The sequence below is a fragment of the Microchirus variegatus genome (assembly GCF_963457635.1).
Source record: "Microchirus variegatus genome assembly, chromosome: 19".
In the NCBI taxonomy this organism is placed as follows: Eukaryota; Metazoa; Chordata; class Actinopteri; order Pleuronectiformes; family Soleidae; genus Microchirus; species Microchirus variegatus.
In genome coordinates, this window is record NC_139820.1 from 9921594 (window position 1) to 9936983 (window position 15390).

General features: G+C 40.1%; 1 protein-coding gene across 1 annotated transcript in view; it reads left to right on the forward strand.

Moving 5' to 3' along the window:
- Positions 1–3280: 3280 nt before the first annotated feature.
- Positions 3281–15390, forward strand: part of dnah1 (dynein, axonemal, heavy chain 1) — a gene marked incomplete at both ends in the record, with an annotated part of 29099 nt that continues 16989 nt past the window's right edge. The window contains 32 exon segments of the mRNA XM_083906039.1: positions 3281–3359; positions 3464–3641; positions 4223–4370; positions 4466–4614; positions 4616–4773; positions 4954–5209; positions 5312–5469; positions 5557–5768; positions 5888–6186; positions 6642–6792; positions 6866–7056; positions 7295–7520; positions 7602–7721; positions 7811–7893; positions 7971–8112; positions 8770–8925; positions 9048–9246; positions 9336–9589; positions 10556–10768; positions 10851–11015; positions 11191–11312; positions 11401–11506; positions 11592–11771; positions 12289–12429; positions 12880–13043; positions 13135–13248; positions 13329–13517; positions 13594–13699; positions 13993–14106; positions 14203–14352; positions 15011–15097; positions 15181–15367. Of these exon segments, the coding sequence (XP_083762165.1) occupies positions 3281–3359; positions 3464–3641; positions 4223–4370; positions 4466–4614; positions 4616–4773; positions 4954–5209; positions 5312–5469; positions 5557–5768; positions 5888–6186; positions 6642–6792; positions 6866–7056; positions 7295–7520; positions 7602–7721; positions 7811–7893; positions 7971–8112; positions 8770–8925; positions 9048–9246; positions 9336–9589; positions 10556–10768; positions 10851–11015; positions 11191–11312; positions 11401–11506; positions 11592–11771; positions 12289–12429; positions 12880–13043; positions 13135–13248; positions 13329–13517; positions 13594–13699; positions 13993–14106; positions 14203–14352; positions 15011–15097; positions 15181–15367 (5197 nt within the window).

Genomic DNA, 15390 nt, shown 5'->3' on the forward strand with positions numbered 1-15390 from the left:
GTAAATTCACTGTCAATAAACTGGGAAATTGCGTTTCACACATTACTACAACAAATATGGATAAATGGAAGTAATAAATGAGACAAATTGATCTTAGTGAAGGAGAAATAAGATTTAAGAGATAAGACAGACCTAAACAAATAGTAAAAAAATTAGGATGGAAGTGAAGAAGTAAAGAGGAAAAGAAAATGCTGAAGTAGAACTCACCTATCCTTGATCTCAGCCTGGAGTCACTGGAAGAAAGAAGTGCTGGGTCGAAAAGAAGGCAGCATGTTTGGTCCTGCTGTCTCTCTATTCTCCTCTTTTCCCTCCCTCTTTCTTCCTCTGTCACTCCCTCAGATCTGGTGCTTTACCCATCCCTCCCTCCCTTTTTAAAAAATGTTTTATTTACAATTTCATCTGGTCACGTTCGTCCTCTCCGTCACCCATTAGCCATCAAAAGACAAAATCTGGAACCATGGACATCAAATAAATAGGCACAAATAAGACAAAAGTTATTTTGCTCTCAATAGTGCACCAACTTGTTCATGAGAATGCATCGACACACGTCTGCAAAAGAATTGTACTTTCCTGCAGGCTGGTCACATGATCAAGTGTTATCCCTCACCTTAAAGGTGCATTATGTAATAAATCTAAAGCAACTGGCCATAAAACCCTCCTAATATGTCACAGAGACTCAGGAATAATGTTCATATAACAAACTGAACTCACCAACAACAACAGTACAGACAAAAATATTTGCATTAAAAAAAATATTTTGCAGACTGTAAATCATGTTTATGTTTTGAAATCATGTGGCGCCACCTACCGCCGTCTACCAATCACTGCAGTCAGTAGAGTCTCAGCTGCCGAGCAACCACGGGTTGCCAGTTATGTCAGAAAATGAATCCTAAAAGACCTCAGTATTTTGAATTTGAATGTAGTAACCATTTTTGGCCACATTCTTCATATGGCACCTTTAATTGTAACCTACAGTTCAAATCTTAGTCCTAAACCCAACTAGTTCCTCATCATCCGGTAAAGGTTTTGGTCTCCATGAGGACTATACTGGTCCTGATAAGGTTGGTTGATCTCAGAAAAGGTTCTAAAGATGTAACAAATGCACACACACACACACACACACACACACACACACACACACACACACACACACACACACACACACACACACACACACACACACACACACACACAGAGCGAGCTGGAGTCTGGTTTCCATGACTTCAGAGGACATTACGACTTACTCTGACCTACCACTGGGCGAACCCTAACCCTAACCTCGTCCCATCCTTGAAATTTGAATTATGGGGGACAGTTTTTGTCCCCATAAGAAAGACAAGTGCCCATAATGTGACTGTGTCCCCACAACAGGAGTAATACCTCGAAAACACACAACCCACGCTCTAAATAAACACTTGCTTGCTTCGCAGTAAGAACGCAGCTGATGTGAGTTTGCATGAAGTTCACCTGTTCAGTCGTGGCACCTCATCACTCAGAGGTAGCTCAAAGGATATTCCCTTTAGATTAGTTTTTAATGCTTGTGAAGCCAAATATTAAGAAAATGATGCCTATACAGTGATACTTTATATTGTGTGGATGTTATAATTAATATGGTATAATAATATATGTATATAATAATATATTATTGAGGACAAGAAGACATAATGGTCTTCAGAACTAACTTTATAACACAGTTACAGTAATAAAAAACTGCCCATATTATGGGCAGTTTTTATATTTTGATGAAATGTGAAGGGAGCAAAGAAAAAAGGAGGCTCAAGAGCTCACCCTAGTGGAGGAAATCCAGTTCTTTTATTGACATTTTCCTTTGGAAATTACATTAATGTCTTTCCAAATCTTTTATAAATTTGAAAATTATTACCCAATCAAAAAACTATTTACAATTTGACAGCAAGCACATTACGTGGCCCAAATGAACAAGAAGCAAATGCTATAGAGAGCATATGTAGCATGTGTTGATGTAAATATATCATGACTTTTACTCCCTAGTGAGTATTACACTTTTAAGTGAAAATATATACATAAATCTATTCACCATTAAGTCATTTCATGTCTTTTACTTTTCAATGTTGTGGTACAGTACTTAATTAACATTTATGTACACCACGGTTCAAACGAATAGGTAAATAAACAAGTAAATCCATTTCCTCCATAAATATACCAATGTTATATTATGAATTTGTCTCACTGATCAGAACCTTTAGGAAAGTCTCATTGAAATTGAAAAAAAAAAAAAGGGTCCTGGGGGGATTTATTAAAATGTAACACATTACATTAGAAATATCCATACATTTTAATGGTTAAAAAAATAATAAAACATATAATTACCATAAGATATCAAAAATATCAGCTCTGAGGTCTTCTTCGTTCTTTCTCTAGTGTCCCTCTGGCGCCCTCTGCTGGTGGCGACTTTGTTCATCTTTATCTCCATGACAACCGTTGCCGCCTCCAACCCACATACACACGCACTGGGGTTAACTCTAAAACACTTGTGCTGAGCTAAATCTCAGCTAACGCCACAGACTGGATTTTTTTTTTTAAAAAGGAGCAACTGCGCACAAACGAGGTATTTCAGACGTCATTATGTGTCATATATGGCTGTGTTCAACGAAACCAAAACTGTACAAAGGCTGTTGTTTGGTTTTTTATTTGGAACGAGTTCAGATAAAAATGACTCGGCAAACTTTTCTAGCTTAAATTAGCATAAAGGCTATATCAGACGCGATGCTACTGCTAATGTCCTGTATGTTCACCCTGTTCTCTGTTTACAAGATGTTATTTCTGTCATTAAGTATTCTTAGTTGCAGTTGTACATAATATATATACATATATGCATATATACGTATATATATATGTACATGTATATGTATATATACACATATATATATTTATATACTGAATAATGACTGAATATTGAAGTCACTGAGACAAAATTATTACCTGACATGGAGGCATTTAAAAAAAAAACCAACTTTTATTCAACCAGGTTAAATTCCACAGTGAGGTAAGCGAAGCCTGGCAAGACAGGCAGCAGCACAAATCTTCTAAGACCATAGAAGACAATTGAAAACATAATAAAATATATATATATTTTTTTTTATCTAGCTCAGAGCTAAAAGCAGTCACATCTCAGGGAATCTGCCTCAAGTTCTTTCTCTCTGAAGCATTACGACTGTAATATCACTATTATGTGCTAAAATATATATATTTTTTAAAGCGTCATTGTTTTCACTTTAAATTATTTTTCTTCTCCAAGAAGATGAAGCGCAAATATTTGCCACGTCCTCCCGACAAACCTCCAGAACCCAAAGGACAGGGACAATCCAGCCGTCAGACGAGTGAGTACGACACACCGACACGTGACGTCTCTTCTACACATTTTGATTCTTTTGAATTCTCAAAAACTTTGTGCTGATGGACCTTTGCTGTGCATTTTGTGTAGTGTCAACTTCTGCCCAGACTCCGTCTGACCAGTGCGAGATGGTTGAAGCACTGTACCATGGACCAGTTTCACAGCTAACACAGAATCCTTACTTCTGCCTGGGGGGCGATACACCCAAAGTCCAGATACCCTACCAAACCATTCCTGGCCAGATACCCCGCAAGTTAGCGATAGAGAGGTTTGTTGTTGTGTTTGTGTTTACCATTCTGTGATAAACGAGGTAATGGAATAAATTGGCATATTTAACAGCTGCAGGTCAAGTTTTACCAGTCACATAGGAGTGTGTAAGACATTTTGGATCAAGTAGATACACCACCGTTCAAAAGTTTGGAGTCACCTACCACACTTTTATTCATAAAAAGACTTGCAAAATGATAGAAAATACAGTGAAGACATTGACAAGATTAGAAATAATGATTTTTATTAAAAATAATAATTTTGCCCTTCAAACTTTGCTTTCAAAACTGTTTTCAGCTGTGCTAACATAATAGCACAAGGGTTTTCTAATCATCCAATAGCCATTAGCAAACACAATGTACCATTAGAGCACTGGAGAGATGGTTGCTTGAAATGGGCCTCTATACACCTATGTACATTATTCCATTAAAAACCAGATTTTTGCAGCTAGAATAGTCGCTTACCACATTAACAATGTATAGAGTGTATTTCTGATTTATTTAATGTTATATTCATTGGGAAAAAAGTGCTTTTCCTTCTAAGTGACCCCAGTGTATGTTCTGTCGTCTTGTTTTCTCACAGACGCCGAAGGGAATTCTTGAAGTTAGACTTTGAACAGCTTCTTAAAGAAAAACAGGTAGACTCTAATCTTATAATGCCAAGACATCTGAGCAGTAAAGGTGACGATGTCATGCCAAGCAACCCTGTGTCACCCTATCTCCCACTGGAGGTGAGTGTGTTACTGTGAGCCGTCTGTATATTTCATTACCACTACATCTTACACTGTGTGCATTGCCACTCTTATTCTTTTAACTTCTGCTTTAGATGTTTGACAACGAGGACTATGATTGCCGGACTCCAGATGACTGGCTTGCCCTGGGCAAAGCTGAAGGATCATCTGATCAAAAACCTATACCTGGAAAGGCCTTGCTGCCCACAGGTAACAAGACTTTTAAGGTGAAATATGGCACTATTTTCTGATCATTCATTGGTCCTTTCTTCTTTCTCTTTTGAAGAGAGTAACAGAAGCACCTACAGCTGGTATTTAGTGGGGGTTCTCGACTATAGTGAAGATAAGTGCCAGTACCTGGTGCAGAAGGTTCATCGAAACAGAGAACAGACAGATGAACATGGTAATCCTGTTTTCTGATAGTTTCCTTGACATACACTACCGTTCAAATGTTTGGGGTCACTTAGAAATGGCCTTATTTTTGAAGAAAAAGCATATTTTTCAATGAATATAAGATTAAATGAATCAGAAATACATTGTTAATGTGGTAAGCGACTATATTCTTCCTCCCTTTGTTGCATAGGAGCGATGTCTTTGCTACCTGGTGCTAAATACTGGGTACCCAGAATCAGACTCTTATTCAGTGCTGAAGACCCATGGGTCTTTATTGAACGGCTTCAGTTTGCTCTGCGCGAGAGGGAGAAAAGAGAGTCTGACCTATTCTACAACTTGGCTCTCGACTGCATGCCCATTTGGCAGGGGACGCCATCGCTTGACACCCACAGTCTAAAGCTTATGAAAAAACACGTCCTTTCAACTCCTGGGCTCAGGCTGAACATGTGAGTAATCTCAGTGTCATATTACTGGATTTAGAGCTTACAGAGTTGAATGTGTTGACTGGCAACTGCAAGGTGTAAATAAAATTAATAATCTGTGTGTAGAGTGGAGAAGTCTATAAAAGACCTGGAGGAAGGAGTCAAACGGGAATATGACCGTACTATGAACAGCATGATCTTTGACAAAGTTGTGATGAGTCACCAAGCGGAATTTTCACACATCACTTTACCAAAGAAGGACACTGATTATGTGCCACAAAAAGGTGAGCCTTGAATACATTAGTTTGAAGTGGAGATTAAAGAAATAAATAGACATTTGAATCTAAACACTGGTTTGTTTCTGCCTACAGGGTGCGTTTCAGTTCCTCACTTTGACTACAAGAGGAGCTTTTTCCGATTTGTCTCTCGATTTCTCTTGACAAAAGCCGAGGCGATCGGTGCATTATCTAGCGTGAAGTCTGAGTGCGACAAAGTGGCGGCCATGAGGCTGTTCAACGTCACCGCAAACAAACCGCGGCGTCTGGACGAGTTCGAAGTCATACAGTCTCGTATGCACACTCAGGTAGCTTTACTTTTACGATCACTAGACTTTGAAAAGTGGATAAAAACTTGAAAATCTAGAGAAACAAACCATGCTAGCGTAACATTAAACCAACACCACATCTTTCTGTCCTTCTTCAGATAAGCTTGTATCTTCGGGAAACGTGGATCGCCACACTGAGCAACAGCATCCGCGCCAACCTGGCGAATGTCGGCCGCGGCACGTACAACATGAATGAAAGCGTCTGGGACGTTTACAAATCCTCCAAGCTTTACAAACTGATGGCGGTGGTGCAGCTGCACATGCAGGACTCGCTGCGGTACCTTGTGCAGGATTCACTGCTCAGCCTGACTCGCCTTCTGACGGATGCCTGTCAAAGTGTGCTTGCGTGTCCTCAGGACCTGGTCTGGGGGAACGACCTCCTCACAAGCCTGTACAAGTAGGACAGCATGCATGTGCACATGTATCATTAAGCATTTGTACACTACCGTCCAAAAGTTTGGGGTCACCTATACACTTTTTTTGTGTTTTCCATTCCAAGACATTAGAAATAATGATTTTTATTCAAAATAATAACCAGCAAAACTGTTTTCCACTGTGCTAACATAATTGCACAAGGGTTTTCAAGGGTTTTCTAATCATCCAATAGCCTTCTAATACAATGTAGCATTAGAACACTGGAGAGATGGTTGCTGGAAATGGGCCTCTATACACCTATGTACATATTCTATTAAATATTCATTGAAAAAAAGTGTTTCTAAGTGACCCCAAACTTTTAAACGGTAGTGTACGTTTGTTTATGGATATTATACTAAATTCAGTTTTGATGTGTTTGACAGATTGATAGAATAATGGTTGTTGTGTTGATAATATTTCTCAATTTTTCATATCCAGGCCAAAAAGGACTCCTTTGTTCTTGGTGGACATGGTTCTGGACCAGACCGGGGTCCATTACAGCACGCCACTGCAGAATTTTGAGACATGTGCTGTTAACCTGTTTGATAAAGGAATCCTGGCCACGCACAATGTTCCACTGCTCGACAAGGTATGTTGAAATCAGCATCCATCGTCATTTAAGCGAAACAGACATTTAACTGTTCCTCTCTTGTCCGTGCAAGTTTGTGATGCAGAAGTTGTTCATCGGCGGTGACCTACTCATGTCAGTTCATTTGTGGGAACCAGAAGTAACTGAGCTGAGAGAGAAGGTCTGCAATGCTCTGATACAAGCGGCCATACCTCTCAGGGCTTATGCTGCTCAATATGAGGACCATGTAGAACTGCACAACATGGACATAGGAACATTTCTCAAGTAGGTTTTTTTTAAATATATTTTCTATTCATTTTTCAACTCTTTTGATTAATAAAAGTGTGAGTTTTAATGGAAAACACCAAAAAATTGTATAGGTGACCCCAAACTTTTGATCGGGAGTGTATGGTTGATTGAGGAAGAATTCTTTATTTCTTTCTTTTTTATAAGAGCATTTTTGTCTTTCGGAATGATTTCTGATTTGTGTTTTTTTTTTCTTTTTGCGTATGTCTTGTGCCAGTTGCCATACGAATGCAGAACAGACATCCCAGGAAGTAAAGAAAGTGGTGGAACAACAGCTCAAAGAAAAAGAAAGGATCGAACACTTGTTGCCATCTTCCATTGTGATTGGTCCATTTGTTGTGCGAGTCGAAGCTGTACGTCAGGCTCTCTCGAACAAAAGGAAAGCTTTTGCCAAGGCACTGCTGGATCACCTCGCTCTGAAGCTACGCAAGAAGGTCGATGATGTAAGTATGATTTCATTATATGTACTGTGTGTCAATGAGGTAGGTACTTCTAAGTGGAGATGTTGTTATCTTGTGTTTAAGGCATGTGAAGATTGGAACATTTTGAGCAGGAAGTTGCAAGAGAAGCCCAATGGCATTGAGGAGCTGACTGAGAAGAGGGACTTGATGGAACAAATCCCGGAGCAGCTCAGGACTTATAAGGTACAGGACTGAAATAGTGATGTGTATATTTCTGCCATTCATATCATATGAACGTTTACTTTTCCATGAACTCTTATTCTCTCATTCAGGAAAGTATTGGGAAGATCCTGTCAGAATATGAGCAACTAGAAGACTTTTTCTACTCTGTTTCAAATGAGGACGCCAATAAAAAGTCAGTATAAAGTTATTCTCAAGTGAGATAAAGAGCCATGAGCAGAGTGAGGAGATATTGAATTTATATTTTTGTAGGTGGGCAGCTATCGGATGGCCTCGAAAGATAATCAGACAGATGGAAGCAGTAGCCGTCCAGCATATGGAGGATGAGGAACGCTTTCGAAAGATCCAGCAAGTCAATCAGAACAGCTTTGAGGAACACCTATACTCTCTACAGGTCAGCTAAACCAACTCTGCATTTCTCAGTACAGCACAGCTGTCTTTATACCTCATGTTGTACAGTGATTAGAGCTGAAACGATTAATCGATTATTATTCGATTAATAAATTAATCGTCAACTATTTTGATAATCATTGGTATGAAGTTTTTTTCATGATTAAAACAAGATTTCTGATTGTTTTACCTTCTTAAATGTGAATAGTTTGTTTGTTTCTTTGCTCCACATAACAAAGAAATCATTAAAACACAAATAGAGACACAAATCCCTCTGTCATGTCTGATAGTATTGCTTGACATAGCCCGTTTTCAAGTTGAACGACGAAGCATCCAAATTAGGTTACATTGGTTCTGTTCACAAAGAGTCAGAGACAGAAACAGAGACTGAACAACATCATAAACAACAACAAAAATCACCAAAAGCGACACACTGGAGCTTGAAGCACATACAATGCTAGCTATGGCTAGGCACCCTCTATGAGGCAGAACTACTGCCTTATCGAGCCTGCCATGAGTTTTAGATTAATCTGATTAGATAATTCAAATTATTTCTGACGGCACAGGAATTTGGATGCACCTGGAATTGGGTTATGTATGGCATTACTCTAAAAAAAGTTGTTTGCGTAACTATTAGAAATGATCCCAACTGTGTATGCAGATGTTGGTTGCTGGGTTAGCGGGCCATGGAGACATTGATCATGCTCATGAGATGGCCAACAAGGTGAAGCGTACAAGCAAGCAGCTTATGGAGTGCCAGACAATGGCCCAAACCTACAATACCAGAGAACGTCTGTTTGGACTTCCTGCCACGAACGTAAGTGAAAGAAAGCCAATCAATTGAAAAAAATGTGTCATTCCAGATGGCTTTAAAAATAACAAGAATACACTATCCATTCAGCATGGGTTTTTCCCGACACTTTAAAATGTGTATTACAGTATGACCACGTACAGAAGCTGATAAAAGACTTCCAACCTTTAAAAGACCTCTGGACCACCACCTCTGACTGGCTACGTTGGCACGAGAGCTGGCTCAATGACCCACTGTCTTCCATTGACCCTGAGCAGCTTGAGCGCAATGTCTCAGATGCCCACAGGACCATGCAAAAGTGTATTAAACAGTTCAAGGACATTCCTGGTAGGTGATCACTGCTCAAAATTTGTGTGCTGTGGGTTGAACCTGTTTCTTTTTCTGAATCTGCCCTCTTTTTTCCTACATGACCCCAGACTGCCAGATGGTGGCAAATACTATCTGCAGCAAGATCGAGGACTTCCGTCCTCATGTCCCTCTGCTTCAGGGTCTGAGGAACCCGGGAATGAGAAGCCGCCACTGGGAGATGTTGTCTGAACGCATTAAGATGACAGTCAAGCTGAAAGCCAACCTGACTTTCTCCCGCTGCCTGGAGCTTGGCCTGCAGAACCACGTGGAGGATATAACTCACGTTGCTGAAGTGGCTGCAAAAGAGTACACCATTGAGCAGGTACCGTTCAACCAAAAGGGATGCACTTAATGTGACGTGTAATGAAATTGTTCAAGTTATTGTCTTAAAGTCCATGGAAATCCATTTTTGCCTAGTCAAAGTAATGGACTGTTTAATTTTTGTCACCTATTCATGATGTCAATTCATTTTACCTGCTACAACATCCAGGGCAAACCTCATAGAGTGAGTCAGAGCGAGGAGCCAGTGTATTGTCTGTTGTTTTACAGTTTTTATTTTGTAACTTTTCAACTAGGATTCAAGCAATGGTTGCATTGTAGCTAGTAGTAGTAACTTGTTTCCGACACAAGTTACGAACTCAACCTTTAAAGGAGACATATTGTTCAAAATCAACTTTTTAATCATTATAATACTTATATTTGGGACTCTGGAGGCCCTATGAGTAGGCAAAGTGTGAAAAAAGATGACTCAGTCGTGTTTTTGTGGTCCACCTCAGTCTAAGTACAGGAGATAAAACATGCAATGTTGACTTCCGCACTCATTGCTATGTCACAATGAGACATTCCTAGAATTGTTGTCTCACAGAGCTCCGCTTTGTCCCTAAAAAACTCGATAGTGCAGGCGAGGGCAACATCCAGTCGCAGAGGATTTACGTGTCCAGTGGATACATTTTAAATTAGACGGCAATGTGACAGCTAGACTCGGCAAATGATGGCTTTTCCAAATGCTAACTGCTGTTAGCTGCCGGAGCCTCAGTGACGCTGACGTAGTTTCCTGTGTCTCATTTGCATTTAAAGAGACAGGCACTCAAAAGCGAGCGTTCTGAACAGGGCTGTTTTAGCAGGGTGATTGAACTGCTGTGGTGCTTCATCCTTAAGGTATTTTGACCAAAGCATGTCACAGACATGTTCATTAGGACACCAGGGAACTAGGTTAACTTGGAGAAATGGGGTATAATATGTCCACTTTGCTGCAACCTTTTCTCCCACACCTTCCTCCCACCAACAGGCCCTGGAGAAGATGGAACAAGATTGGGCGACAGTACTTTTTGATGTTGTGCCTTACAAGGAGACGGGCACCTACATCCTGAAGAGTACAGATGACGTGTCCCAGTTGCTGGATGACCAAATTGTCATGACACAGAGCATGTCCTTCTCTCCCTTCAAGAAAGCTTTTGAGGGCCGCATCACCACGTGGGAGAGCAAGCTCAGAATGACTCAAGTACACACACACACACACACATACTAATGTAATGTCTCTTGTTGTTCAGTGTGTTACCACTGCCCTTCTGTGTTGCTTCCAGGATGTACTCGAGGAGTGGCTGATCTGCCAGCGAACCTGGCTCTACCTGGAGCCCATCTTTAGCTCTGACGACATCAACCAGCAGCTTCCTGTGGAAGGACAACGATACCAGCAAATGGAGCAAATGTGGAGAACAGTCATGAAAACTGCCTTTAATAATCCAAAGGTCAGAGCTTCATGGGGACAGGGCATCATTTTAATGTGTTGATGAAGGAATAAGGAATGAGAAGGAGGCTGTAATGCAGCATCACAGACGCCATCTGCCATAACACAAAAGATGAAAAAGAAGAGGACAGGGCTTTGAGCAGATAATAGTGACACTACTCTGCGTTTACTTGCAGGTGATTGTGCTGTGTCCAGACGCGCGTCTACTAGACAAACTGAAGAAGTGCAACACACTTCTGGAACAAGTACAGAAGGGTCTCACCGAGTATTTGGAGACAAAACGACGCTCCTTCCCCAGGCAAGCCACAGTGAATCAGTCCTTATCGCTCCACTGAATGAATCATACACACTGTATAATGTAATACACAGTGACTATGTGTTCTTAGGTTTTACTTCCTGTCTGACGATGAGCTCCTGGAGATTCTTTCCCAGACAAAAGATCCCACTGCTGTTCAACCACACCTGCGCAAATGCTTTGAGAACATTGCTCAGGTTTGTTTTTCTCTGGGTGGTTTTCTCACTCTTCTTACAGATTACTAGGTTTATTCCACGACTAAAATACTGCTATATCTGTCAGCTTAAATTCCAGTCCGAGCTACAGATCACCCATATGTTGTCCGGAGAACGGGAGGAGGTCAAGCTGTTCCTGCCAGTGTGGCCTGGTGGAAATGTGGAAGACTGGCTGAGGGATGTGGAGAAGTCCATGAAAGCCACACTGAGGGATAACATCGAACGCTCACTCAAAGTCTACCCCGAGGTCTTCCATATTGACATTTATTACTCTTGCAAAGTTTATTTTTCTTTTTGTCAGGCTGATTTTAAGTTGTCCACAGGGTATTCATCATATTCATTTCTAAAATTAGGGCCTTAAAATGTCTTAAATTCCTTATAAAATGTATATGCTGGTCTTAAATATATTACTCAAAGGTCTTAAATTTTTTGGGACAGGAAGTCAGAAATTCTGAGTTTAAATTCAGTGTGGCCCTAATCCTCTTCCTTCATTCTGCAACTATGGGTAACAGCAAATTTATTGAGAGTTGGCTGGACGTCCGTTTTCCAAAGTTGACTCACGTCTGTTGCCAACCAAGACAGTACAGCGGGATTCCCCCAACTATCTCTTATATATTTATATTTATATATGTTTTCTGTCTTAAATTTCATTCAAGGTGGCATTAAAAAGGCCTTTAAAAGTCTTCAATTTGACTTGCTGAAACCTGCAGATACCCCGTGTCCAGCTCTTGTAAGGATTTTTGTGTGTTCTCTTGACCCCTCAGCAATCGCGTGAAGAGTGGGTGTTATCGTGGCCTGGTCAAGTGGTGATAGCTGGGTGTCAGGTGTTCTGGACCTCCGAGGTGTCCGAGGCTTTGGAGAAGGGAGACATGGCCAACCGCCTTTACCCCCAGCTACAAAGACAGGTGTGGACAAATTACATATCCCAAATCTACACTGCCGTTCAAAAGTTTGGGGTCACTTAGAAATTTCCTTAGTTTTGGAGGAAAAGTACTTTTGTCATTGAATATAACATTAAATGAATCAGAAATACACTCTATACATTGTTAATGTGGTAAACGACTATTCTAGCTGCAAACATCTGGTTTTTAATGTACTATGTACATAAAAATTATTATTTTGAATAAAAATCATTATTTCTAATCTTGTCAATGTCTTGACTATATTTTCTATTCGTTTTGCAACTCTTTTGATGAAAAAAAGTGTGAGTTTTAATGGAAAACACACAAAAATTGTATAGGTGACTCCAAATTTTTCAACGGTACCAACCATTTATTTTGTAAAATCACACTGATCTATTTATTACTTTCTCGTATGTTGACGTATTCATCATTTTGCTGTTTGTTTGTTTGAAGCTGGATGACTTGGTGCAGTTGGTGAGAGGAGGTCTCTCGAAGATGCAACGAGCCGTGCTTTCTGCCCTTATCGTCATAGAGGTCCATGCTAAGGAGGTAGCAGCCAAGCTAGTGGAGCAAAATGTTTCAAGTGTCAATGACTTTGAGTGGATCAGTCAGCTAAGGTTACAAAATTCATTCTTTTTTTGTCTTTTTACTCCTGTCCCTGTTAATTATATATGTTTAGAAGTGAGAAAATGTGCTGCTTGTTTGCAGGTATTACTGGGCAAAAGATAATTTGTACATCCGTGCGGTGAATGCAGAGTTCTTGTATGGATACGAGTATCTTGGTAACTCTGGACGCCTGGTCATTACCCCTCTCACCGACAGGTAGACACAGATTTGAAGTGGGCTTGATTAAATGGGTACGAATACACCTTTTTGAACACACCTCCTCCTGGCTCTTTCAGATGTTACCTGACCCTGACAGGAGCTCTACACCTCAAGTTTGGAGGAGCTCCTGCAGGCCCAGCAGGAACAGGAAAGACAGAAACCACCAAAGACCTCGGAAAGGCTCTTGCCATTCAAACTGTGGTTTTCAATTGCTCCGATCAGCTCGACTTCATTGCTATGGGCAAGTTTCTGAAAGGCCTGGCCAGGTAAGCAACGTTTAGTGTAATACGTGTCAATTAAATGCCCCAAAATGTTAATAATGTTGTGTCTTCCATTCTACAGTTCTGGTGCCTGGGCATGCTTTGATGAATTTAATCGTATCGATGTAGAGGTGCTGTCTGTGGTGGCACAACAGATCACCACGATACAAAAGGCCCAACAGCAAAGGGTGAGAAGCTTATTGAGGAGAAAATGTATCCCCTATTTCTTGACTTTAGCGTTGTGCATAATTATAGAGCTGCAACTTAATCGTTTGGTCCATAAATATCAGAAAATGTTGATCAGTGTTTGTCAAACTTGGAAATGACGATGTTCTTGAATGTCTTGTTTTGTCCACAAACCAAAATGATGCAGTTTAATGATTTCTTTGTTATGTAAAGCAAAGAAAAGAAGAAAATATTCACATTTATTCAGGATGTTTTATTCTCACTCTCACACTAAAACTATATCCATGATTTTTAGGTGGAGCGGTTTGAGTTTGAGGGGACAGAGATCCCTCTTGTCCCCTCGTGTGCTGTGTTCATTACTATGAATCCTGGATATGCTGGCCGCACAGAACTACCTGACAATCTCAAGGTTCGAAAGTAAAATTCTTCTTCTTCTTTTGGTTGCTTTATGCCTCAAGAGTCAAGTAAATAGTATTCAGCAAATAAGAGCCGATGTCTTTTGCAGGCTCTGTTTCGTCCTGTGGCCATGATGGTTCCTGACTATGCTATGATAGCTGAGATTTCCTTGTACTCGTTTGGCTTCAGCGACGCCAAAGTCCTCTCGAAGAAGATCACCGCCACTTTCAAGCTCTCTTCTGAACAGCTCAGCTCTCAGGTACAATGAGGATTTAAAGATTGGCAGAATTATGATGTGTTTAATCATCATCTCTCTTATCCCACTCATTTCTCACCCACAGTATTTTTGGGTTAAATCCAGGCATTAAAGATGAAATCTAAAACACTACTGTTCAAAAGTTTGGGGTCACTTAGAAATGTCCTTATTTTTGAAGGAAAATCACTTTTTTCAATGAATATAACATTAAATGAATCAGAAACGTCTGGTTTTTAATGCGATGTGTACATAGGTGCATAGAGGCTCCCTTAAACCCTTATGTAATTATGTTAGCACAGCTTAAGACAGTTTTGCTGGTTCTGGGTTTAACACATAAATTAGTGTTAAAAATAAAACGATTCAGTTAGAAAAATTCTGACCTGACAACAAGCTAAACTAATGCTAACAGCAGCTTACCTTGTTGTCAGGTCAGAATCTTTCTAGTGTTCACTGTAACAAAGGGCAACGTGATTATTTTGAATAAAAATCATTATTTCTAATCTTGTTAATGTCTTGACTACATTTTCTATTCATTTTGCAACTTTTGATGAATAAAAGTGTAACAGTTTAGTGAAACAAGTGAAACAGCAAAATTGTATAGGTGACCCCAAACTTTTGAACGATAGTGCATGTGTTAACATTTGTTCTTGACTGTGTGAAGGATCATTATGATTTTGGTATGAGAGCTGTGAAGACCGTGATTTCAGCTGCTGGAAACCTCAAGAGAGAAAATTCTGACATGAACGAGGTCAGAAATGTTTTCTATCTTTATAATGAAATACGACTTTCCCTGTCAAGCAATAAAGAAAATCTTTTTACACATTGTCCCAGGAGTTGATCTGCCTGCGAGCCATACAAGACGTCAATGTTCCAAAGTTCTTACAAGATGATCTGAAGCTCTTCAACGGTATAGTGTCAGATCTTTTCCCCAACACAAAACAGGAGCCAATCAACTATGGTGCACTTGAAGAATCCATGCGCAATGTGTGCACCAAGAGGAACCTCGAAGATGTGGACGGTTAGTGTGTTCAGTGTTTTTAT